Below are 27,705 nucleotides of genomic sequence, written 5' to 3'. Positions count from 1 at the left end.
TTGACAAATTTTGGGATAAAATCATTTTATATAAAATCCTTTATCTTATGGTCTTAAAAATAGTGTATCGAAGGTAGCTTCCAACATGTATTCCCCCTTCAGACCAATTAGTAATCAAGCTTGGCTAATTTGTTGATTTCTGTGAATAAAATTGGCTATAACCACAAATCAACAGTTATAATAAAATCAGCAAAGTCAGACTTGTACATTATCTTATGTAGGATTGCTTTTATGTTTATATTTGTAGTGCTGTTTAGGTTTATTTGTATTTTTATGCTGCATCAGATCTGGAGCAATGGTCATTTCTTTCTCCATTACACTCGTGTACTGAAAAATGACTGTAAACAATCTTGAATAATAGAATAAAACTGATCAATAAAGTTTACCATTGTGTACTTCATTACGGATACATTGTGGTATCTTCGCCCATGATTTTTAATGCACGTCAAACAGATCTTGATTAGCTCATCAACCCTCAGCAGTTTTTGTGTCGTATCTGATTACGATAGGCCATTTGGGTTAAAACATCTTTTCATCCCATAGGGGTCGTCTGAATGTGTTGGCCAACGTAATCAGGAAAGAATTGGAGCAGATCTTCTGTCAGTTTGACTCTAAGTTGGAGGCGGCTGATGAGGTGAGTGTTTTGGGCACTGTTTTGGTACAGTGCTGAGCCAGATAAGTGTGAAGTGTAGTACATCTTGTTATAAATGTAGTACACCTTGTTATAAGTGGTACAAGTGTGAAGTGTAGTTTGCTTTGTTATTAACTGTTCCAGTATTGGATTAAGTCATTTACTTGTACCGTCATTACTTTTTAACACTGGGCACCTTGATGCATTTTGTAAAGGGCGTCTATCGCAGCATGGTAGTATAGTGGTTAGTGCCATGTTTTATGGCACTGGTTGTATAAAATCGGGGTTCAATTCCTGCCACTGCCTGTAAGCAGACTGTACATTCTTCCTGTGACCACGTGGGTTTCCTCCCACAATGGGAGGCACGGTAGCGTAGTGGTTAGCACAACACTTTACAGATCAGGCAATTCCACGTTCAATTCCCGCTGCTACTAGTAAGAAGTTTGTACATTCTTCCCGTGACCACATGGGTTTCCTCTACAGACCAAAGACGTACTGGTGCGTAGGTTAATTGGTCATTGTAAATTGCCCCATGATGAGGCTAGGATTAAATCGGGAGATTGCTGGGTGGTGTGGCTTGGAGGGCTGAAGGGACCTACTCCACGCTGTATCTGATTAAAATAAAGCAAAACATACAAGTAGAGTTAGTGCTATGGTGGCGCCAGAAGAGTGGGAACTCTTGCGGTCTGCTCAATACAATCTTCACTGATTTGATGTGATGCAAACAATACACGTCACTGTATCGTCTGATGCACATGTGATAAATAAAACTAATCTTTAACCTTTATCTTTGGAGAGTTTTCTCTGCCACCAGTTTTAATGAATTTGTAAGACTGCTGCAATGTCATGGAGACAAAAGAATCAGCAGCCATTGAGCTAAACATCAATGAAACTGGCCTTTTAATCAATGCAGACATAATTATTTCTGGTATATATACAGGGTTCTGGTGATGTGAAGTACCATTTAGGTATGTACCACCGGAGGATCAACCGTGTATCAAACAAGAACATCACCCTCTCCCTCGTGGCTAACCCATCCCATCTGGAAGCTGTAGATCCTGTGGTTCAAGGAAAGACCAAAGCAGAACAGTTTTATCTCAGTGACAATGAAGGAAAGAAGGTAAAACCTTTGAACTACCAGCCATTGTGTCAATATGGTAATTTTACATGCATTTACATTGCCGAAAATGATCTACCATGCTCAGAGAGCACATCGATTTTATGATGTGGATGATAAAGATATCTTTTTGGTACTGTAGAGGCTGGGACCCTATGCAAAGTGAGCCTGAAGAAACATAATTGTAACTGTTTCATTAAGAGTCAAGCATGGATCAGATTAAACATTGAGCAACCCACACAAAATGCTCGAAGAACTCAGCAGGTTATCTGTGGAAAAGAGTAAACAGGCGACGTTTCAGGCCAGGACTCTTCATTATGACTGGAAAGAAAGAGGAGAAGCCAGGTTTGTTCCAGAATGGCGCAAAAAAAAAACAAAAATCCAGTAAATGGCAGTTCTGTGGGCAAAAATGCCTTGTGAATGTGAGAGGTCTGACGTGTCCTCTCCCTTTCCAGTCCTGAAGAAGGATCTCGGCCTGAAACATTGACTGTTTATTCATTTCCATAGATGCTGCCTGGCCTGCTGAGTTCCTCCGGTATTTTGTGTGTGTGTGTGTGGATGTACAGCATCTGCAGATTTTCTCATAATCAAGATTAAATGTTGATGTGTGACTGTTCCAGGTGATGTCAATTCTCCTGCATGGCGATGCAGCGTTTGCGGGCCAGGGAATTGTCTATGAAACCTTCCACTTGAGTGATCTCCCTTCATACACCACTCACGGAACAATCCACGTAGTGGTCAACAATCAGGTACGGCAAGGACTGAGTGTGTTGCATGGTCTGTGATTGTCTTTAACCAAGTTAGCTGAGGAAAATTAAATTGTGTTAAAGTGGAAACTAATTACTTTAAGAAAAAAGCTGAAATTTTAATTTAGAATTTGCAAGAAATTTTTGAATAAAAATACATTCTTTGAGACAAAATATGAAATGTGTAGCTAAATTCGGCTGTAAAAATAAAATTGGAGAATAGAATTGTGTTAATGATGGGCAGTGGCAGAAAAGAATATCTGAAACCTTACGAGGGAACTAGCATTGCAATGTGGTACAGCACTGTGAAATAACAACACTAGAGTTACAAGTAGTCAGGAACACATTGCTTGCAATCTAAACTCTTTTTAAATTGAATTTGAAAAATTGAAGGTGTATCTGCTGTAAAGCATTGTACACTCAGTGACCACTTCATTGGGTACACCTGTACACCTGCTTGTTAATGCAAATATTTAATCAGCCACTCGAGTGACAGCGACAGCAACTCAAAGCATAAAAGCTTGAAGACGTGCTCAAGAGGTTCAGTTGTTATTCAGACCAAACATCTGAAGGGGGAAGCAATGTGATCTAAGTGACTTCGACTGTGGAATGATTGTTGGTGCGAGACAGGGTGGTTTTAGTATTTCAGAAACTGCTGATCTCCTGGGATTGTTATGCACATCAATCTCTAGAGTTTGAAGAGGATGGTGAGATAAACAAAAAAACATCTAGTGAACACCTTGTTAATGAGAGAGGTCAGAGGAGAATGTCCAGACTGGTTCAAGCAGACAGGAGGATGACAGTAACTCAGATAACCACGTTTTACAACAGTGGTGTGCAGAAGAGCATCTCTGAACACACAACACATCCGACCTTGAAGTGGAGGGGCTACAGCAGCAGAAGACCATGACATATACTCGGGGTCACTTTATTAGGTACATGAGCTATCTAATAATGGGGGTCTTCAGTTGAATTTTTCTTTTCTCACCTCACTTTTATTTTGGAAAGGCAAGAGAGGGAACGGCCAGTGACTTAATGATCAGTCGGCCTAATACATGTTATGTGAAATTATTGGTTTAATTATGGATAATATTTTCATTTGATCAGAGATTCAATGTAGGTGACGGTGTCTCATGAACCTGCTTGCTTTTTTAAGTGAATTAAATGATAAATTTATTTATTATTGTCACATGTACTAACTTACTTACTGGCTGGTATACCGCTGGTGCTTAGGGCAGCTATGAAGGTCCTCTGTCTTCATTGCTGTTTCCTGAACAATTTTTGTTTGACCAGTCAGGGTTATTAGCTCCGAGCTGACCCCCCCTGAACTTGAAGGACCAGTGGACCAATCTTAGTCTGGCCTCTACTCTTTGACCTGTTTGGCATGGGTGACTCTACCAAGAATCAAAGCACAAGGCCCTGACTCCAGCCAACTTAGCCCTCCAGGCATTGAGGCACACAAACCTCCAAATCCTACCACATGGTTGTGGTCCTCTAGGAGGCACGGTAAAAAACTTGTCTTGCGTATCATTCATATGGATCAATTAACACAACGGTACAATGAAGTAGTACAAAGTAAAACAAGAGCAGTGTAGAATAAAGTGTTAGAGTTACAGAGGAAGTGCAGTGCAAGTAGACAATCAGGTGCAAGTACATAAAGTAGTAGATTATGAGGTCGAGTTCGTCTTGAGGTGTCACGGTAGCATAGTGGCTAGCGCAATGCTTTACAGCGCAGGCATCCCAGGTTCAATTCCTGCTGCTGCCCGCAAGGAGTTTGTACATTCTCCCCGTGATTGCATGAGTTCTTCTGAGTGCTCGGGTTTCATCCCAGAGTCCAAAGACATACTGGTTGGTAGGTTAATTGGGCAGTGTAAATTGTCCTGTGATTAGGCTAGAGTTAAATTGGGGTGCGGGGTTGGGGGGAAGATTGCCGGGTGGTTGGCTTGAAGGGCCCATTCCACATAGTACCTTGATAAGTAAAATAAATTATCGTACTAGGGAAGAGTTCAGTATTGGTATTGGTGTATCATTGTGACATATACAGTGAAAAGCTTGTCTTGCACAGGGAAATTTCAGTGGACTTAGTTATGCAGACTTGGCCAAAGGTACTTAATAAGTTACAAGAATCAGCTGGGGTTGTGGAATGAAAGGCAAATTACTGAAATTGAATAGGAAGGCAATTACGAGACAAGGAACAAGTGCAGAGATAATAACTGGGAATTCAGATTGGTAAATTATGTCATGTGGTGACACAGATTTTCACTGTATTTACCATAGAAAACAACTTATCCAAATTTGCCAATTGAACAGATATAGACAGTATTATAAGCAAATTGAGTGAAAGCTGAATCGGACTAGAATACCAATATTTGAACAACAGAACTTCCCACTGATCATCAAATAGAAAATCTCCACAGTGATCTTATTTACCAAAACACCTCATTTTATATTGCATGCTTCCCTCAGACATCAGCTTAACATGTTTAGCAGCTGTAGTATTCAAACTGTCCATGAAAATATAAAATCATAAGACATGGGAGCAGAATTAGGCCAATTGGCCCGTCAAGTCTGCTCTATCATGGCTGCTTATTATCCCCCTCAACCCCATCCTCCTGTCTTCTACTCATAACCTTGTAAATCAAGAACCTATCAAGCTCTGCTTTAAATATGTCCAGTGACCTGGCCTCCATAGCCGACTGTGGCAATAAATTCCACAGATTAACCACCCTCTGGCTTAACACCTCATCTCTGTTCTGACCTTTTAGATACTCACTTGAAATTTTGCATTGGAAACCATCATGTAATATTTAATTGACTTTTAAAATATTACACTGTGTTAAATTGTAATGTAAACATTTGATTGAAATTGCTGAAATATAAATGTATTAAAATGGTTAAATGTCAATTCATATAATTTTGATTTGATTAAGGCAGGGCAGGTTACATATAGCACAGTCATCCATTTTGTACTCCTTTCAAAGTCATTATGAAAAGATCTGCTTGTTGAGCTTAATGGATTAAGATGTAGGGTTGTGAATTTTCTCATATTTTCCTTGTAGTTTAACTTTATTATGCTTGCTTATTTTTTTTTGTATGCATATACTTGTTCAGTGAATTCTCCAGTGATTATTGTAGAGTTGCTTCTGTATTTTTCTAGAAGCTTCTTAGTTTTCAGTGGTAGGTATCCCGTGACTTGAAACTAGCTATTTTAAAGGTTAATTGTTAAAAACTGAAATGGTGTTTTCTCTAGTCTTTTCCCCTTTTTTAATTTGTTCTTTCAGCTCCTTGCTTTTTGTTTAGCTAGGACTTTTGCACATATCTTTCCAGTTACCAAATAACACTTAACCAATTTCCCCCGGGATCATTAAAGTATGACTATGACTATTAATACTACTGAGCTAGTGCAAAGTTAAGTACTCTTATTTCTGTTTACCAACCACCTTCCTATTTTAAGCAATACACAGTATTGTGCAAAACTCTTAGGCACCCTAGCTATATATTTGTGCACCGTACTGTAACACTGAATAACTTTGCTAGCAGTAAGTTTTATGTCTAAATCTTCACTTCCAAAGAATATCTGGATTGCAGAAGCATCAGGATCCAACAAACTCCAGCTGTGATCTAGTCCTGAGCTTTGTAGAACTTCATATCCTTTCCGCTCTGTGCATTGCTATGGAGCAGATGGAGTACTGATGTGTCATCGTTTCCTTGGCCAGTCGTATTTCTACAAAATCTGGACCTATAACAAAAACAAAGGAAATACTAATCAGATAGAAAGGGGAAACCTGGCAAATGGATTTCAGTTTGGCAAAGTGATGGATAGTGCAGCAGTTAGCATAATGCTATTAGAGCACCAGTGACCTGGGTTCAATTCCCGCTGCTGTCCGTAAGGCATTTGTGCATTCTCCCTGTCACTGTGGGGTTTTCTTCCCACACTTCAAAGATGTACAGATCAGTAGGTTAATTGGTGACATGGGTGTAATTCGGCAGTGTGGGCTCATTGGACTGGAAGAAGCCTGTTACTGTGTTGTTACTCTGAATTTAAATCTAAAATTTGAAGAAGGAGTAGTTTCATTATTTAAAAAAAAACTACAAATGGCAATTTTTTACAAATATTTATCTACGATTGAGGAACATAGGGAGAGGGAATGCAAAGGGGCAGTGAGCATGTGGAGTTGGGTTGTAACACAGGTGATAAAACAGGCTCAAGTGGATGTGTCCTACTTCTACACCTATGTTCAGAGGCCTAAAAATATCTTGGGACGACACAGCGTATTATCAGGTGTTGTAACTTGTACTTTGTCGTTTTAGATTGGGTTCACAACTGATCCGCGTGTAGCTCGTTCTTCTCCATACCCAACTGATGTGGCTCGAGTGGTGAACGCTCCAATTTTCCACGTGAATGGTGATGACCCCGAGGCGGTGATGTATGTGTGTAATGTGGCTGCGGAGTGGAGAAATACTTTCCACAAGGATGTTGTGGTTGACTTGGTAGGTGACTGACCATTCAGTGGGGTTAACAACTCTTTTGGCTCTTCACATGAGCAGAAATTTGTAGCTAAACTCCATTTTTGTGCAGGTTGTCATAGAACGCAGATGCCACGAGAGCAAGTGTCTCATTACTACAAAAGCTAGTTTAGTAGTGTAGTTACTCTTCCACAGTAGGAAAGGAATACAAAAAGTATTTCAAGCAACATAGAGACAAAATGGTTGTTTTAAGAAATTGGCAGCTGCTGGACTACAGCAATACGTCTATAACCCCTACAAAATGAGTACCCGCTTAAGTTCCTTTGGTATTACATGTGAAGCTCTGGTTAGACAAATGTCTGTTGGATAAAGTATTCCTATACCACACTCAATTAGATTAGGGGGCCTCCAAGGAGAATTGAACAAAACTAAGAGAAAACTAAAACTGTCTTCTACAAGAGTCACTTCACAACACTGCAAAATTTTTCGTACGTTTGGAAGCACTTTCATTTCAAAAAATATATGCTCTTTTCCTCTCTGTTCTTAATAACAAACCAATACTGTTACCTGATCAAGTCTTCACTGGTATCAGTACATGCCACCAATCATGATGGTTGTAGGGTGACATGATACCTGTGATTCTACCACCACCAGTCTCCTGAACCCACATGGATTCATTCACTCACCTCAACGCTGAACTGACTACACAACCGATTGACTCACTTTCAAGGACTAGTTCAAATAAATTTATCATCAAGGTATGTATATGTCACTATACACCACCCTGAGACTCATTTTCTTGCAGGCATTCACAATAGAACAAAGAAATACAATGGAATCAATGAAAAACTATACGCAAAGTCTGACAAAAAAAAGTGCAAAAGAAAACAAACTGAGCAAATACATAATAAAAGCAAATAATCAGTATTATTTACTTTCTATTATTTACTTGATGTGTCCTCTGTTGCACATTGGATGTTTGTCAATCTTTAAGTATAGTTTTTCATAAATTCTATTGTATTTCTCTACTTTCCTGTAAATACCTGCAAGAAAATGAATCTCAAGTTAGTATGGTTCACTTTAATATTAGAGAATGCATACAGTCTACAGCCTGAAATTCTTACTTTTTGTGGACATCCACGAAGCAGAAAAAAAACCCAAAGAATAAATGACAGAAAAACTTTAGAAATCCAAAGCCCCACTCCATGCACAAGTAGCAACATAGTTTATGGTGACATGTAGATACTTTGACAATAAATAATTACTTTGAACATGTAACCAATTCTATTCAAGTTTGTATCTGACATCTTTCTAGCAACTAGGAGCATTGCAGAAGGTCAAATAATTTATCTCCATCCATGTGTTGTGTTGATCTGTTGTAAGTGCAGAATACACTCCTAAATTCTTTGCTCTTGGCACAGATGGCGACTTGAACACAACAGTTCACAAACTGCAGGGGTTCCCTGACAATCTGGCCCCAGTGTGTATGTAAAAGCTGGTACAGTTCTTGAGTAAAATAATTCTGACACAGCAAAGGGGGGGAGGATAATAGTAGGAGGGTATTGGCAAATACTCAGTAACCAGGCAAATGAGAGAGTCCTTTTCAGGGGTAGTTAATGGAAGCCTGAGCCTGCCTGTTTATACATTTGAAGGTTTGCTTCCGACGCAATGGACACAATGAGATGGACGAGCCGATGTTCACGCAGCCACTGATGTACAAGCAGATCAAGAAACAGAAGCCTGTGCTGAAAAAGTACGCAGAGGAGCTGATATCCGAGGGTGTTGTGAATCAGCAGGAGTTTGAGGTTAGAAGTTAAGATCTTCAATCTCAAAGTGGCGCAGTACATTGGTCATTTAATTAAACCGATAATCCGGAGAATGAATATTCAAACACCCTCCTCCTCCTCTTGTCGTCTGAGAACATAATACTGTTTTATTGAAATAAAGAACAGAAATAAATAGCCAGCCTTAATTGAAGCATGAAATTCATGACGGTGCTGAAAAGAGCTAACAGGTTTCCAGTGTTAATTAACTGGCACAGTAATGTAACTATTGGCACAACACCTTACAGCAACAGCTGTAAGATTGGGATTTTATTCCTGCCAAACGTTTGTAAGGAGTTTGTATGATTTCCCAGTTTTGTTATGCACAGTACAGGCTCTTTGGCCCTCAACTCCTCTCTAATTGTTCTAATTATTAGTTTGCTTTGCCTTCTTCCCTCTTCCTGTCCAGTTCTGATTGGCCTCAGCCCAAAATGTCATCTTTATTCCTCTTCATATTTGCTGTTTAACCTGCCAAATTCCTCCAGCATTTTGTGTGAATTTCAAGCTTCTGCACACTCTCTTGTGTTTATCGTTTACTGTTTGTTTTTATATTACACACAAGTTTTCTCTCAAGATCAATTTTCTCCCTTATGAACTTTATAGTCTTACATTACTGACTCCTAAGTACTTCCCCATCCACTGGCTTTGCCAATTTATAACGGCCATATTTCAATTTGACCTTGACCTCTTTTGTTAACCACAAATTGTGCCAGTTTCTCTTGAAACCCTTTCCAGTTGGGAGAAACTCTTGCTCATTATTATGGACCTGCTACCTTAACCATCACAGTTCATTGACTGACCTGCTTTTTATTTTCCCTGTCCATTTTAGATAACTCCATCTTTAGACCATTATAATTGTCCTTATTTAAGTTAAAGGCAATGGCTTTGGTCTTGTGGTGTTCACCCTCAAAATTGCATTTGGAATTCTATCATCATTGTGGTCACTACCTCCTTGGAGATCTTTAATCGTAAGATTTCATACAGTAAAACCATAAGACTTAGGAGCATAATTAGATCATTTGACCCTTCGCGTCTACTCCACCATTCAATTATGGCTCATCTGTTTTCTCTTTCAACCCCATTCTCCTGTCTTCTCCCCAAAACATATATGATGCCCTTACTAATCAAGAACCTATCAACCTCCATTTTAAATATACCCAATGATTTGGCCTCCACAGCCATTTGTGGTGATGAATTCCACAGATTCACCATCCTCTGCCTCAAGAAATTCCTCCTCATCTCTGTTCTAAAGGGACGTCCTATTCCAGGAATTCCCAACCTTTTCTCATGCCATAGACCAATACCATTAAGCAAGGGGTCTATGGATCCCTGGCTGGGAACCCCTGTTCTGTTCTGAGGCTGTGCCTCTGATTCTACTATTGGAAGGAAAAAAGTTTTTAAAGTGTTCCGGAGACTTAAAGCACAAATTTTATTTTTACAAGAGACCCATGTGCGGAGGAGGGACAGACTACGTTTTTTTAAATTCTGGAAGGGACAACAGTTTCATTCGAACTCCAATGCTAAGATTCGAGGCGTCTCTATTTTTATAGACTCCTCAGTTACTTTTATACAACATGATATTTCTGATCCGAATGGTAGATTTCTACTGGTTAGTGGTCTACTATTTAATAAAAAGGTAGTTTTGGTTAATGTTTATGCTCCTAATATGGACTGTCCGGAATTTTATAAATCATTATTCAATCAGTTCCCGAATTTGAATGCGTTTTCATTGATCTGGGGCGGAGATCTTAATACCTGTTTATCTCCAGCTTTGGACCGTTCGGCTCCTCTACGGACCTTACCTAATAAATCTGCAACTTTGATTAATTCATTCCTCTCTGATTCTGGGTCGACGGACATTTGGCGTTTTCTGCATCCTCAGGAAAAAGATTCTCCTTTTTTTTCACGTTCACCATTCCTATTCAAGAATTGATTATTTCTTTATTGACTCTCGTCTTATTTCTTCAGTGATTAAATGTGATTATGACTCTATAACCATTTTGGATCATGCTCCACTTAAGCTTTCTATTAAAATTTTGGCCAATACACAAAATAATAGACAATGGCGTTTTAATTCGCTGTTGCTTCAGGACCCGGACTTTGTTAACTTTATGAATGAAAGAACTGAACTTCAAATGGAACACAGTTTATTACTTTCGTCCTCGATTGTAAACCAATTAAAGAAAACAAGAAGTGAATTTTATGTACACAGTGACAAAATTGGCAAACTGCTGGCTAATCAATTGAAGTCTAATTATGCTAAATCTCAAATTAATCAGATTTATAACCAAAATGACCGACTGATACTTGATCATGCGGGGATTAATCAAACCTTCTGTGATTTTTATTCTTCCTTATATCATAACTTTCCATTTAAATTGATTAATAATTATTTTTCATATCTTGGGATTAAAATTACTTGTAAATACAAAGATTTATTTAAGACTAACTTTTTACCCTTAATTGACCATATTATTCAACTTTCATCTAAATGGTTTCCTTTATATTTAACTTTGATTGGTCGTATTAATGCAGTTAAAATGTTTTTTTTTGCCAAAATTTCTATATATATTTCAGGCATTACCAATCTTTGTTCCAAAATCTTTTTTTGATAAAGTTGACTCAAAAATTTCTTCATTTATTTGGCAGAATAAAAACCCGAGACTGGGTAAAATACATTTACAGAAAGCTAAGAGAGATGGAGGTTTAGCATTACCTAACTTTAGATTCTATTATTGGGCAATTAATATTCGACATATGAAATTTTGGTTACTTGACCAGGATATACTATCCATTCCTAAATGGGTAGCATTGGAATTACAATCTGTTCAGGGCTATACACTTGGCTCTATTTTAGGTTCCTCTCTTCCTTTTGATTTGAAACGCCTCAAACAGGTATCTAACCCGATAGTTAAATATACCTTACGTATTTGGTTTCAATTCAGAAAATTTTTTGATCTTAACCAATTTGGGCTAGCGATTCCTATCTTAGGTAACATATTTTTTCCTCCCTCTTTTACGGATCGTGCTTTTTAAATTTGGAAGACTAAGCGTATTTCATGGTTTTTGGATTTATTTTTAGATGGTTCCCTTATGTCTTTTGAACAATTATCAAATAAATATAATTTATCAAGAATACATTTTTTTAGATATCTACAAGTTAGAAATTTCCTAAGTACTATACTTTCTTCTTTTCCAATGCTTCCTCCTACATACATTTTAGATACTATAATTAACCTTAATCCATGTCAGAAAGGTGCATCGGCTATGATTTATAATATTATTATGTAACTTAGGAAAGCTCCATTTGATAAGATTAGGGTAGATTGGGAACAGGAATTGGGGTCTATCATTTCCGTGGATGACTGGAGGCAGATTTTACAATTAGTCAATACTTCCTCTATCTGTGCTAAACCTTCCCTAATTCAATTTAAGGTTGTTCATAGAGCACATATGTCTAAAGATAAATTAGCTCGCTTTTATTCTCATATTAATCCTTTTTGTGATAGATGTCCGGGGCAGATAGCCTCTTTAACTCATATGTTTTGGTCTTGTCCTACTCTGGAAATTTTTTGGAGAGACATTTTTAATATTATCTCCAAGGTATTGAATATAGATATCTCTCCTCACCCTATTACTGCTATCTTTGGACTACCTAAAATTTCCAGTAATCTTTCTCCTTCAGTCCGTAGAATGATTGCATTTCTTACTTTAATGGCGAAAAGATGTATCTTACAACATTGGAAAGAGCCTAATGCTCCAACTACCTTTTTTTGGTTTTCTCAGACGATATTATGCTTGAATTTGGAGAAAATTAGAAGCAATCTTTATGATTCCTCACTTAAATTTGAACAGACCTGGAGATCTTTTATTCAATATTTTCATTTAATGTAATTTTTTTTCTCCTCTTTTTTTGCTCCATATTTATATACCCTTCTTGTTTTTTTTTACTGTTTTTAATGGAGGTCGGGATTGAGGACGTGATTTTAAGTTTTTTAACTCTGCTTGGTTCCAAGTTAGCCCATTGCTTTGCTTTGCTTTTAGTTAGTTGCACGGTGGTTTTTTTGGGTTTTTTTTTCTTTTTCTCCATTGATATATATATAAAAATTAGTATACTATTATGTTACCTTAGTATGTTATGTTTAAATTACATTGTTTGTATCATTTTTTTTGTATTAATACCTCCTGTTATTTTATTATATTTTAACAGTGTATTAGTGCCTATATGGCTTACCTTTTTGTATACTTATTCAATAAAAAGATTTAAAAAGAAAGAAAAGGAAACTATTGGAAACAACCTCTCCACATTCACTCTATCTAGGGCTTTCATTGTCAGTTAACCTACCATGCTTTTGGAATGTGGTGCAAAATGGAGGCAACTGAGAGTAACCCACACGGTCACACAGCGAGAGCATACGAGCTCTATGCGAGTAGTATTGGAGGTCAGGGTTGAAGCCAAGTTGCTGGAGCTATGAGCCACGGCATTATCTTCTCTCCACCCTCTACAAGGCATGTCAAAAGCTTGGCGAATACTCTCCTGGATGAATGCATATCTAACGACATTTGGAAAATTCAACTCCATCCAAACAAGCCACTGGCATTCATTGCTTTCTCTGCTAGTAATCCAGGACTGAAGTAGGTGAACACTTAAATACTCTGAAATAATTGACAATAGCCCCTTCCAATCCATGACCCCCACCACTTAGATAACAAAGGATGCAGTATATGGGAACACAGTTATTTACAGATTCCTCCAAATTGGCTTGGGAATTATATCACCCTTGCTTCATCGTCACAATATTCGTCTAGGAATACCCTGCTCAGAAAAACTGAGGGTCACCATGGTGGCACAACACTATTACTGCTCGGGACGCAGGAGTTCAGACTTCAATACTGCCGTCCTCCAAGAAGCCTCTGTACGTCCTCCCCATAGAAATGTGGGTTTTCTCCAGATGCTCCAGTTTCCTCTCATAGTCCAAAGAAATGCTGGTTGGTGGGTTAATTGGTCATTAATTTGTCCCGTGATGAGGTTAGAGTTAAATTGGCGTTGTTGGGGGTTGCTGGTTGGCGTGGTTCAAAGAGCCAGAAGGGCCAATTCCATGCTCTATGGCTAAATAAATAAATATTTTGCTGGAAATAATGCAGCAGTTCAGAAACACAAAGGCAGTGGGAGGAGCTCAGCAGGTCTGCAAACATGTCGCTGTTCAAAAGGGCAGCTCACAATCATCTTTGGAACAATACATGCCAGCAAAAAAAAACTGGTAATGCAAATAACTGAGTAAAAGGAATAGAATCCTCCTGAATTTGAGACAAAAGATGTCTCAGTGATGGAGAAAGGTCAGTGGTGGGAGGTGCTTTGCAGACGTGCTTCCCAACGGTCAGTCATGCCTCTTCAGTGCGTATGAATAATGTAGACTTGGATACAAAGTTAGCAAGCGATATGAAACTTGACAGTGCAGTGGATATTAATTAGGTTAGTTACTGGCTGAATTTTGCAATGAAGTAAAGAGAAACGTGCTTTTTTTTGGGGGGGAGGCGGAGTGTGCAATGGCAGCATAATATAAATGCCATGATCTTGAAAAGTGAGAATGAGCAGAGAATTGGCATCCACACATACAAATGGTTAAAAGCTGCCAGAGCACTTCAGTTAAAAATAAACTATTGAAACAGAAGAGGAGAGCTCGTGTTGCGTTGTCAGAAATTAGTCGCCTGGAGACTAGAGACCTGTAATTTACTGGAAATTTACTAGAGATGAGGTGAGGTCAGAAAAGCTAGGAATCAGAATCGGGTTTGATATCACCAGCATATGTTATGAAATATGTTGTCCTTGCGGGAGCAGTGCAATGCAATATATAATAATGGGAAAAAGTGAATTGCAGTAAGCGTAGTTAAATAAGTGGTGCAAAAATAGAAATAAAAAAGCAGTGAGGTAGTGTTCATGGGTTCAATATCCATTTAGAAATCAGATGGCAAAGGGGAAGAAGCTGTTCCTGAGTTGTTGATTGTGTGCCTTCAGGCTTCTGTACCTCCCTTCCTGATGGTAGCAGTGAGAACAAGGCATGACCTGGGTGATGGGGTTCCTTAGTTATGGATGCTGCCTTTTTGAGGCATCGCTCTTTGAAGATGATTTGGATGCTGGGGAGGCTGGTGCCCATGATGGAGCTGACAGAGTTCACAGCTTTCTGCAGCTTATTTCAATCCTGTGCAGTAGCTCCCCCCACCCCCTCCACTCCCATACCAGACTGCGATGTGGCCAGTTAGAATGCTGTCCATGCACAGGTTGAAATTTGCTAGTGTATTTGGCGACATACCAAATCTCCTCAAAACTCCTAATGAAATGTAGCCACTGTTGGGCCTTTGTAACTACATCGATATGTTGGGTCCAGGTTAGGTCCTTGGAGATATTGACACCCAGGCACTTGAAATTGCTTACCCTTTTCACTACTGATCCCTCTATGAGGACTGGTGTGCGTTCCCTCATCTTACCCTTTCTGACTGCCTTGTTGATTCCGTTGAATTGGAGAGGGACATGAGAATGAAGAACTTAATGGATTGTGGATTAACCAGGAATGTGGTAGTAAGTCCTTGTATTTGAGAAGCTAGCTTCCATACACAAGCCAAATGGCTCCTGCTTTCCTGCAAATCTACAAGTTCTTCACCAAGACTGTCATCACCACCACCTGTGTAAGAAGCTTCTGATCTCAGTAAGTAAATTGACACTTGTTATATTTGCTACTTCTGAATATATTTTGCTTCTTGGTGTCTAGGAAGAAATGGCCAAATACGACAAGATTTGTGAAGAAGCGTACACTCGATCCAAAGATGAGAAAATAATGCACATTAAGCACTGGCTGGATTCCCCATGGCCTGGTACGTATTTGAGAGAACAAAGCCACTTCTTCAAAACTCTCTTTGATTTAATTTGGCAAAGGTACGATATAAAGATCCAAACTAAAGGATAACTTCAATTGACTGTTGTATAAATAGCACTGAAGTGGCTCTGGAGGCCAAATCATTGGGTAGGTTTTGGCAGAGGTCAATAGGCTCTTGATTAGTCATGGAGAAGAGGCAGAAGAATGGGGTTGAAGGTAGAATAAATGAGCCAGGATCCCGTTGAAGAGAAGACTTGAACAGATTAGGAGAATGGGCAAAGAAGTGACAGTGAAATACAGTGTAGGGAAGTGTATTGTGATGCACTTTGGTAGCAGGAATAAAGGCATATAGACTATTTTCTACACAGCGAGCCAATTTAAAAATCAGAGGTGCAAAGCAACTTGGGAGTCCTAGTGCAGGATTCCTTAAGGAGTAACTTGCAGGGTTGAGTCAGTGGTAAGAAAGGCAAATGCAATGTTAGCATTCATTTCAAGAGGACTAGAATATAAAAGCATGGATATAATGTCGAGGCTTTATAAGGCTTTGGTCAGGCTGCACTTGGAATGTATGGTGAGCAGTTTTGGGCCCCTTATCTAAGAAATGATGTGCTGGCATTGGGGAGGGTCCAGATAAGGTTCACAAGAATGATCCCTGAATGAAAGAGTTAATGTATGAGGAGCTTTTGATGGATCTAGGCCTGTACTCACTTGAATTTAGAAGAATAAGGGTTTATCTCATTGAAACCTATTGAATTTTGAAATGCATAGATAGAGTGGACATGGAAATGATGTTTCCTATAGTGGAAGAGTGTAGGATCGGAGGGTACAGCCTGAGAATAGAAGGGTGTCCCTTTAGAACAGAGAGGAGGAGAAATTTCTTTAGCCAAAGGGTGATGTAGACTCTGTAGAATCCATTGCCACAGACAGCTGTGGAGGCCAAGTTTTATTTAAAATGGAGGTTGATAGGTTCTTGATTAGTAAGGGGTATTCAAGATAATTCATCATTCCTGTATTTGTTGAATCTTCTTGTTTTTGTTGCATGTCACCACAGGAAATTCCTAATATATGTAAATATATGATAAATAAAGTTGATCCTTGATTGCCACCCCCAGTGTTTAAACACTGCCACCAGCACTGGTTCATGTTCCCTGTATTTAACACCCTCAGTGGCAGTAGGTACACTCCCTGTGCTTAATGCAATCTATAAATTAATTCATATCCCCTACGTATTTAGTAGCACTTGCTGCTACTAATTCGCATCTGCTGTGTTTAAGCATTGATCCATCCCTCTCGTATGGAGTGTACTCACTGGATCTGATTCATGCCTGTGTATGACATCCTCACCGAAACTTACTCACCTCTACCTCTGTGTAACTCACTGATGTGTGGCATACACTTGTGCTTTTTCACATATCTGTCATATGTAATATGGTCATTGACGTTCTCTCTATATTCTAACACCCACTCAAGTTCACATTCCTTGTGTGTAACATGAACATGCCATGAGAAGCTAAATATTGGCAATAAATATCTTGCAAAGGTCTAATTTCACTACCAGATTCAAGATCGTTGGTTGTCATTATTCAGAACACTCATGTAAAGGAAAATTAAATGATTGTTACTCTGGATCCGATGCAGCATAAAGAAAAACACAGTATACATAAAAAACATAAATATAAAGCAGTCCTGTAAAATTCGATGTAAAATGTCAGTGCAGGGGGTTAAGGGATGATGGCTGCTGAGGGAATGTGGAGAGGATTGACTGATGTGGATGTAGTGCTATGGTGGGTTAGTGGGTGGAGGTGTTGATCAACCTGACTGCTTGGGGAAGTAACTATTTTTGAGTCTGGTCATCCTGGGGTGGATGCTGCGTAGCCTCCTCTCTGATAGGAGTGGGACAGACAGTCCATAGGCAGTGTTTGTGGGATTCTTCATGACATTGCTGGGCATTTTTTTTTTATCATGTTTCTGTATGTACGTCTTTGATTACAGGTAGGCTGGTGCCGGTGATGCATTAGGGTAACTTTAAATACCCACAATAGTCTTCTGTCTGTCAGAGTGCAGTTTCCATACCACACAGTGATTAGGATGTAGGGGAAGAGAGTTCACTTTTTTCTGTCGATCAGACGATGAATAAGAACTGATCACAGACCACAGCAGTGGCTGGGAATAATTTATCCATTTGTCATAGTCATAGTCACACTTTATTGATCCCAGGGCGAAATTGGTTTTCGTTACAGTTGCACCATAAATAATAGTAATAAAACCATAAATAGTTAAATAGTAATATGTAAATTATGCCAGGAAATAAGTTCATGACCAGCCTATTGGCTCAGGGTGTCTGACTCTCCAAGGGAGGAATTGTAAAGTTTGATGGCCACAGGCAGGACTGACATCCTACGACGCTCTGTGTTCCATCTTGGTGGAATGAGTCTCTGGCTGAATGTACTCCTGTGCCCAACCAGTACATTATGTAGTGGACGGGAGACATTGTCCAAGATGGCATGCAACTTGGACAGCATCCTCTTTTCGGACACCACCGTCAGAGAGTCCAGTTCCATCCCCACATCGCTGGCCTTACGAATGAGTTTGTTGATTCTGTTGGTGTCTGCTACCCTCAGCCTGCTGCCCCAGCACACAACAGCAAACATGATAGCACTGGCCACCACAGACTCGTAGAACATCCTCAGTATCGTCTGGCAGATGTTAAAGAACCTCAGTCTCCTCAGAAAATAGAGACGGCTCTGACCCTTCTTGTAGACAGCCTCAGTGTTCTTTGACCAGTCCAGTTTATTGTTAATTCATATCCCCAGGTATTTGTAATCCTCCACCATGTCCACACTGACCCCCTGGATGGAAACAGGGGTCACCGGTACCTTAGCTCTCCTCAGGTCTACCACCAGCTCCTTAGTCTTTTTCACATTAAGCTGCAGATAATTCTGCTCACACCTTGTGACAAAGTTTCCTACCGTAGCCCTGTACTCAGCCTCATCTCCCTTGCTGATGCAAGTAAGTAAAAGTAAAAAGAGAAGAAAACTTTTTTTTAAAAAGAATTAATTCATTTTGCTTTCTTCTAGGTTTCTTCACTCTCGATGGCCAGCCTAAAAGTATGTCCTGTCCTTCCACTGGTCTTGCTGAGGAAATGTTGAATCACATTGGGAAAGTGGCCAGCTCCGTGCCGGTGGAAAACTTTACGATTCATGGAGGTAGGGCTGATTGATTCTTACAGGCTTCAGTGCAACATCAGCCATGGCCTGGGCCATGAGGATGTTTCACAGCTTTTTAAGGATGATAAATTACATTTTTCCAATTATTTATAATAGCTCCAACTAAAGGGGGAAAAGTAACTACAATGATTGGGGAGGGGGAGAAATCAGATGTGCAATGTCAGGAGGAATGCGAATGAGCAAACATGGGCCAATGATATTTCCAATAAAGCATTAACAATTAAACTTGGGTTATGTCAGTTCCCAAGATCTAAAATTCCTTAAAACATGAACAGAAGTGGAAGTGGCCATCTATTATTAATAGCCAACTATTAGACTAGTTATACATACAGGTCGACCTTCACTAATCGGACTACCTATAATCCAGTTCCTTCGATAATCCGCACTGACTTCAAATTTTCCGGGCCACTGTATCAATTGGTTGCGCTAGATCTGTTCACCTGTTGGTGCCGTCTTGTAAGCACAGACAGGCAATTCCTGCTTGTTTCCCTGCATTTATTAATATCATTTGCGTGAGGTGTGGCAGCCTGTCTCACCCGCCAGCGGCGGGGGAGCTGGCGCGCGCTGGGTCATTCCACCTTCTCGCCCGCCTGCCGACAGTCACGCACTGCCCTCTGGCGTCGCCTGGCCAGCACTCCGTTCTCTTCTGCCTATGACTTCAGATCAGACGTGGTGACCGGCTGAATTTAAGCATATTACTAAGCGGAAGAAAAGAAACTTAACAAGGATTCCCTCAGTAACTGTGAGTGCAGTGTAGTCTTTGGAGTAACTGCAAGTCTGTGTCTTTGCTATCGCTTAGCTCATGCTTGAGTGCTGATGGTGGGTGCGCTTTGTTTTTTGCCGGTAGGGAGGGAGGATTATTGCTTGCTGCCGCTTACATGCGCGGGAGGAAGGGGAGCGGGGGGGAGGAACTTAGGGGTTCTAACATTTAACTGTCATTCATTCTTTGGGGCACTCCTCTGTTTTCGTAGATAGTTACAAAGAAAAAGCATTTCAGGATGTATATTGTATACATTTCTCTGACATTAAATGAACCTTTGAATCCTTTGATATTTTAAAGGTATGATGAGGCGGTTAGCTATAGCTTAACGTGATCCTTCTGTAATTCGGCATTTTCACTAATCCGGCGTTCCTCAGGTCCCAATGGTGCCAGATTATAGAAGGTCGACCTGTACCTTATTTTTGACATATTACCGATTGTTTTCAAGCATATATCACTGAAGGAGCCATTTATCTATTTTCTGTCTGTGTTGTGTTGCACGCTTATTATGGGTTCAGTAATTTATCACGTGGGTTTGCGGCGTGGTCGAAGCAAGTGAGTATAGTGACTATTCACACTTTGTGTCTTAGTTTTAGTTCAGTTGTTAGAGGCAGCTGGGTTCAGGGATGATAATTGTTTTGTTGACTGCTTAATTATGCTAGTTGCTAATTTAGTTTCATTAGATTTTTATCATTATAAGATTGTTCGTGGTTTTGTAATGAAGGATCAAATATATATTTCTCAATCTGGGACTTATTTTTTGGAAGCACACCATCCAGTGTAATTTCCCATACTCATTTCTAACGTTTAATCCACCTTCTTTTCCCACAACTGAAAAGTTTATAGTTATATAAAATATTTTATATAAAAAATCTTTAAAATTCTGAATCTTTTCATGTGGACCTTTTCTGATAACTTTGTGTTCCATATTTGTATTCAGTGTATTAAGTAACATTTCCCATCTTTGACTTAATTTGCTAAGCTATCCAGATTTCTTTAGTGAATCCATTTTGTCCCCAGATATTGGCAGCCACCATGTAAAGGCATTATGTATAAATGATAATGTCTCTTTGTAAGCATGCAAATCTAGGTAAAGCGGTGTAAAGCTGAGGGAGGGCTATCTTTCAAATAGGAGAACCTGCTTGCAAAATCAACATGTGAAAGATTCTACCCCACAATTTTGAAAGCGGTTTGGGTAGGTTTTCCAAATTTTCTGACCAATATTTTTGCCTCAGTTTGAAACTGAAGAAAGGAAATGGGGACTCTGACTCTGGCACTGAAAGCAGATATGCGCTCACTATCACATTTCAGTCATTGAGAATACCCCAGAGTCCTACATTCTGAGATGTACTAAGTTATTTACATAGAATTAAATCTAAAAACACCAGAAAGTCTGCAGATGCTGGAAATCCAAAGCAACACACACAAAATACCGGAGGAGCTCAGCAGGTGAGGCAGCATCTATGGAAATGAATAAACAGTTGACGTTTCAGGCTGAGGCCCTTCTTTGGGACAGAGAAGGAAGGGGTAGATGCCAGAATAAAAAGGTGGAGGGAGGGGAAGGCAGGATAGCTGGAAGGTGAGAGGTGAGGCTAGGTGGGTTGGAAAGGTCATGGGCTAGAGGAGAAATTCAGAGTCGGAGGGCAGCAGAGATTTCAGAGGGAGAGCAGTGAGAGAGGGTTTCATTGAACTCCTGTCGAAGAGAAGAGTTAAACTTCAGGGTAAGTACACCTCAAAGAGACTGCAGTGCGGTAACAAATCATGAATCTTTGTCTTTATATACCTGTTATTACTAGTTCCGGAGCAGTCCATTACAATTACATTTTATTGAGTGCTTGTTTTTATTTTCTACCTTCCTTGGCATTTATCCGTTTCTTTAAATGATTATATTAGTTCAAGTTCAAGTACGGGTGTGAATGCCATGGAAATCTTTCCAGCAACACATTTCAAGCATGACGAACATAAGTTAACATAATTATACATAGTTTATCTGTCTTAGTTTCCATTTTTGGCAAGACAATACAGGTATTAGAGGTCTTGCTGACTGCTCACTGTGCAGAACCTACTCTCTCCTTGGGATTATAGGGGCTGTGAAGAGAAGAACCATCAGGACCATCACAGAGGCTGTTGAATGAGCCTCCAGATGGTGAAGGATCAAGAGGTGTGACCCGTGGATCAATACTGCTGGGACACAAGCCCAGGCCTGATCAACCCTGACTGGGTGAGAGTGTTTGATGTTGAAAGACTCGATACATCCGATGACCCAGGATGCATATTGAAGATGTATCCCAACACATCCTGGAATGTATCTCAGCATTGTAATGTTTCTTCTATCTTCCTCCCTTGTTGCTGGTGCAAAGTCCTGAGGGTATTAAGCAATTTAGTGTGACTGAATTTCTCTGTTGTGTTTGCTCTTTGGTGCTAAATCATTTTCATTCTCTTACAGGTTTAACTCGCATCCTTAAGGGCCGTGGGGAGATGGTGAAGAATCGGATGGTGGACTGGGCCTTAGCAGAGTACATGGCCTTTGGATCCTTGCTTAATGAAGGCATTCACATCCGCTTGAGTGGACAGGATGTAGAGAGAGGAACGTTTAGGTAATAATCAAAGTGAGATACATCTAATATGCCACTCCCTGATGTTATGTTTGTCTTTCTGCAAAAACAATCACAGGTCACAAACCACTTTACATCTTCAAAATATAGCATATGTGTGTAGCAATGTGTTTTGCATCCTGAACCATTTCAACAAAACAGTTCGTTCCTACCAACCTTAAAACCAGGCTTTTCTGAAATCTATCAAAATATTCTTTATTTTAATGCAGCTATTTCGTCTTCGTTGTCGTTGCTCTCCGCACTTGTGGCGCACCTGGCGGCAACCTTGCCCTTTCTTTAGCATTTTTGTTTGTTTTTTTTAACGAGGCTGAGTTGCCAGCTCAACTCTCAATGCAGCAGGGAGAGAAAACGTGCAAGGAGCCGGCCAGATTCGAACCTGGGACCACTTGAAGTCCAGTACTGTGGGCTTTATCACTACGCCAGTGGCTGCCTATTTATTAATAATTTATTAATTAATTTTAAAGTCTTGAGCTTGAGCAAAATAATTTGTAATTTTAACATATAATTACTGCTTTTTATTTGTAAACTGCTAATTTACCTAAAGAACATTTGGGCAGAGATTTGATTTAATTATTACTAAGGATGTCAATTGCTTAAATGTGGGTGCAAAAGCAAGATGGTGGAATTAATTTTCTTTACATATTAATGAATGCCCTATTAGAGTTATTTAACAAACACTGGTTTTGGCCCATCATATGCCTCTGCCCTCACGTGCTTACCCTCTACCTCCAATGCCTCCATCCAGATCCTATGCTTTGGTGGTAGAATGGCCATAAGTGGCTTGCTTTCCTGTAGCCCAGGAATGGAAATGATAATTGAATATAGAACTGTAAAGCACTGGAACAGACACTTTGGCCAACCATGCCTGTGCCAAACATAATGCCAATCTCATTAATCCCATCCGCCTGCCTATAGTCTGTACTCCCTCATTCCCTGGCTCTTTACATGTCTGAATGTCTTTTAAGTGGTGCTGTTCGTACCTGCTTCCACCATCTCTCTTAGCAGCAGACATCCCACCCTGCAAAAACTCATTTCAGGGAGGTAGCACCACCACCCCCGCCCCCACAACCCCATATCTCCCCCCCACCCCCGTCGACCCCCAAGGGTGTATGTATACAGGACATTTGATTTTGAAAGAAAACAACAGTTTATTTAATCACATACTGAAACTATTTATATATATATATATATATATATATATATATATATACACACACACACACACACACACACACACACACATATATATAAATTATTCCTTGTTGAGTATTCCTTGTAGAGTAGCTCCTTAGCAGCTAGCCAGCTAGTTTAAATAACGTTAGCTATGCTAATGAATGAATGACACCTGTTAAACTCACCTCAACATGTCTTTTACAGTCTTAACCCACCATGAGCAATAGAAAAGTCACTGTTGCAAACAGTGCAGCAAGTAACACTGTCATTATTTTTGACCCCTATTAGGCAGGGGTACACTTTAGGGTAGTCTGGGGTGAAGTGCGTTTTATATTTTCTTTTTTTGGAACACTCTGCCATGGCGCTGCAGGACACTGAACTGAACTGTTGGACAATGAAAGAGAGAGAGAGAGAGAGAGCGGTTGACTGTAAAGCCCGCCCACAGAGAAAACTGATAGGTCTACTTAGCACAAAGAGAGACCAGTCAGGATGCTCTCTCTGTTTGTCACTCTCTCGCTACGTCTCTTCCCCTCTCGCCCCCCTCTTTCTCTCACTGGCTCTCAAAAAATCGATTTCCAGGATATTGTATATAATTTGCGGGCATCAGGAAGCCGCTGTCAATATGCGGGAGATTCCCGGAACTTCCAGGAGAGGTGAGATGTCTGTAGCAATCAATCACTCTCTGCGTGTGTGTGTGTGCGTGTGTTAATTTAAAAAAAACAACAACTGTCCTCACACGTCTCTTTAAACTATCCCCCATCTTGTTTAAATATTTAGCCTTTAGTATTTGACTTTAACACCAGGTGCGGGTGGGGGGGGACCTTGATAATCAGATTCGGATGTATTTATCACACTCACAGGTACATCGAAACCTACAGTGAAATGTGTCAATTGCATTAACAACCAATACATCCAAGTATGTGCTGGGGGCAGCCCGCAGGTATTGCCACATATTCCACCACCAATGTAGCGTACCTTCAATGTTCAACTCAACAACAAAACACAAGTAGCAACAGAACAAAAGAAAACAACAACAAAGCAAGACCCTTTCCTACACACACAGACACACCCCCTGCCCCCCAGGGCAGGCTGCCTCAGGACCTCCAGTCCTTGGCCTCAGACTCTCAGACATTGGGCCTCCAGTCTCTGGTCCATTAAGTCAAGACCCGTTGGCCAGAGCCCCCAAGTCTGTAAGTCTCTGTGAGCTGGTGTCCAAATCTGAATTCGCTGGAAACTGAAGACAGCCTGTCCTGTGTATGTGTGTGGGTGGATGGGAGGGAGGAATGGGACTTGTTTTGTTGCTCTACGTTGCTCTGCTGAGTATCGTATTGGCGTCGAAATGTGTGGCACACTTGCACGCTCTCCCCAGCATATCCATTGCGTTTGTTGGTTGTTAACGCCAATGGCACATTCACCGTATTTTTTGATGTACACGAGATAAATAATCTTGAAACTTGGCCTGGACTTGCAGACTGAACTTTCAGGCTTTCTACCTCCAAACGTGCCAACTACAGTCTTTGATCTTGGTTACTGTGGGCTTTATCGTGCAATTCTATCAATATCCAGTCATACTGCAGCTACGGGTTCTCCCTCATTCATGCCACTAAGCACATCTCCAATAAAATGAAAATCTGACTAATTGAGCATTCATAAAACAACATTGATCATCAAACTTAAAACATGGCTAGGCAAGTCTTAAGTAACGTATTTCATCAAAAGCTGATGTCAGCTTACTGACATACAGCCTCCTAATATCCTGTTTCGGAAAGCACAGATGTTATGCTCACCAGCTTCCAATCTGCTGGGGCTAAAGAGTCAAGGCAAAACACATAACTAATGCTTCCATTTTCTCTGCAGATGCTGCATTTAAAATGCTGAATGTGGGTGATTAGGCTCATAGGATTTGTGCCATTCTCATTTTAATCTATTCAACAGCATTGTCATATGACCTTTAGTTTCTCAATATTTCCGGTGCACTTATTGTGCTTTATATAGCAAATCAACATTTATTTTAAGACTTCAGTCTCTGTAAATTCCCCGTTATGATTTCTCCTCTCTTGGAGTTACACAAATTTATTGTTACTATTTCCCTTTGTGCATAGTTACAGAAGCTCAAACAAACTTTTGTTATATTTCTAGTAGTTTACATTTATTTTCTAAGGAGTGGCTTTATTTATCACTGCCCACAAGTGTCACCACACTTCTGGTGCCCACATAGCATGCCCGCAACTCACTAACACTCCCTCCCCCCCTCTCCCCCACTCCATTTAAACATCCACTCTACGCAATTCTTTAACAATAAGTGGTCTGAAGTGAGGATTGAAATGACATGCTTGGGTATACACAGTAAAGTGCTGAACTATAAATTCATAATTTAGTCACTCATAATTAGATTTTTTTTTGGTTATCTGCCATTTAAGCTAACATTCAGTTTTAAAGTCATTGTAACAACAACCTGCTGGAGGAATACAGCAGATTGAGTAGCATCTGCAGTGGAGAGAAGAATTATTGAAGTTTCAGCTGTGGACTGGGGGTGGAGAGGGGAAATGTGTGTGGGGTGTAGTGACCCAAGGTGATTGGTGGGCTAACAGAGTGATTTGGATGGTGACGGGAGATCAGGCAGATTGAGATAGAAATCGGACCAGATAGGAGAGGTGGAGACATGATATGGAGGCATTTGAAACAAAGAAGAAGATGGAGGGGTTGGGGAAGGTGAAGTTGGAGACAGCTGCTAAAGGGTGAGACGCAGGAACACAAAGAGCTGGAATCTGATAAGGAAGATGATAATGGGAACTGTTAAAGGAGGAGAAGAAAGGCAGAAGAAATCAAAACCAAAAACAGGACTGAGTCCAGGTGCTGCATCTGGAGCAATACAACACTGGAGAAACTTTGTGGATGAACAGGAAACATCAATAGTCCATTTCCCTCCATAGATGCTGCCTGACCCATTGATCCATTGATTTCCTCCAGTGTTTTGTGAGTTGCTCAAGGAACCAGAATGAGATGGGGTGGGGCAGTCACTAATGTGATTGAGAGAGAAATGTTGTCATAAACAATTCTCTAATAGTCTCAATGATCTGCCATCTCTTCTGGAGTATCCTGTGTTACACATGCCATTCATGTTTTATTGATAACAGCTCCAATACTAATGGAACAATTATGTTTGTTTCTCTCAGCCATCGGCATCACGTGCTGCACGACCAAAACGTGGATAAAAAGACCTGTATTCCCATGAACCACCTTTGGCCCAACCAGGCTCCGTACACTGTGTGTAACAGCTCACTCTCCGAGTATGGGGTGTTGGGTAGGACACTTTACTTGTTTTATGATAGATAAAGTCTCTCCAAACTTGCTGAGTCATCCAGTGTGACTGTGATGAGGGAATGGAATAATTTTGTGTACCAATCTGATATTCTGTGAATCAATGGGAACAAAGACACAATGGGAGACAGGTGGCTTGCTTCAGAATCAGGTTTAATATCACCAGCATATGTCATGAAATTTGTTGTTAGATGACAGCAGTACAATGCAATACATAATAATAGAGAAAACTGCGAATTATGGTATTGTGTGTGTGTATATGTATTTTTTATATTATTATTATAAATGATATTTAAATTATAATAATAATTTATTAGGCATCCGTTAGTCTCGTGAGACCTGGGCAAGGTTGTATGGAAGACCAGCAGTTGCCCATGCTGCAAGTCTTCCCTCTCCACGCCACCAATGTTGTCCAAGGGAAGGGCATTAGGACCCATACAGCTTGGCACCGATGTCGTCACAGAGCAATGTGTGGTTAAGTGAAGTGCCTTGCTCAAGGACACAACACGCTGCCTCAGCTAAGGCTTGAAATAGCGACCTTCAAATCACCAGACCGACGCCTTAACCACTTGGCCACACACATACACATACACACACACACACACATACATATATATATATATATATATACACACACACATACACACACACTTAAATTGAATAAGTAGTACAAAAAATATTTAAAAATAAGCAGTGAAGTTATGTTCATGGGCTCAATGTCCATTCAGATAAAGGATGGCAGAAGGGAAGGAACTGTTCCCTGAGTGTGTGCCTTCAGGCTCCTGTACCTCCTTCCTGATGGTAACAATGTGAAGAGGGCACGTCCTGGGTGATAAAGGTTCTTAATGATGGATGCCGTCTTTCTGAGGCAACATTTCTTGAAGATGTCATGGATACTAGGGAGGCTAATGGAGCTGACTGAGTTTACAACTCTCTGCAGCTTACTTCCATCC

At 40.1% G+C, this 27,705-nt stretch overlaps 1 protein-coding gene across 8 annotated transcripts in view; it reads left to right on the top strand.

The window, feature by feature from the left end:
* Window positions 1-27,705, top strand: part of LOC140201906 (2-oxoglutarate dehydrogenase complex component E1) — a 123,371-nt gene that overhangs the window by 73,909 nt on the left and 21,757 nt on the right. For all 8 annotated transcript variants that reach the window (XM_072266694.1, XM_072266692.1, XM_072266696.1 and 5 more), the window contains 9 exons: window positions 544-634; window positions 1,572-1,751; window positions 2,369-2,497; window positions 6,806-6,985; window positions 8,614-8,766; window positions 15,552-15,654; window positions 18,734-18,862; window positions 22,090-22,240; window positions 26,608-26,735. In XM_072266694.1, the coding sequence (XP_072122795.1) occupies window positions 544-634; window positions 1,572-1,751; window positions 2,369-2,497; window positions 6,806-6,985; window positions 8,614-8,766; window positions 15,552-15,654; window positions 18,734-18,862; window positions 22,090-22,240; window positions 26,608-26,735 (1,244 nt within the window). The remainder of the gene's footprint in view (window positions 1-543; window positions 635-1,571; window positions 1,752-2,368; window positions 2,498-6,805; window positions 6,986-8,613; window positions 8,767-15,551; window positions 15,655-18,733; window positions 18,863-22,089; window positions 22,241-26,607; window positions 26,736-27,705) is intronic.

Source organism: Mobula birostris, chromosome 8, assembly GCF_030028105.1.
Source record: "Mobula birostris isolate sMobBir1 chromosome 8, sMobBir1.hap1, whole genome shotgun sequence".
NCBI classification, from domain to species: Eukaryota; Metazoa; Chordata; class Chondrichthyes; order Myliobatiformes; family Myliobatidae; genus Mobula; species Mobula birostris.
This window is presented reverse-complemented; position numbering and strand designations above follow the sequence as displayed.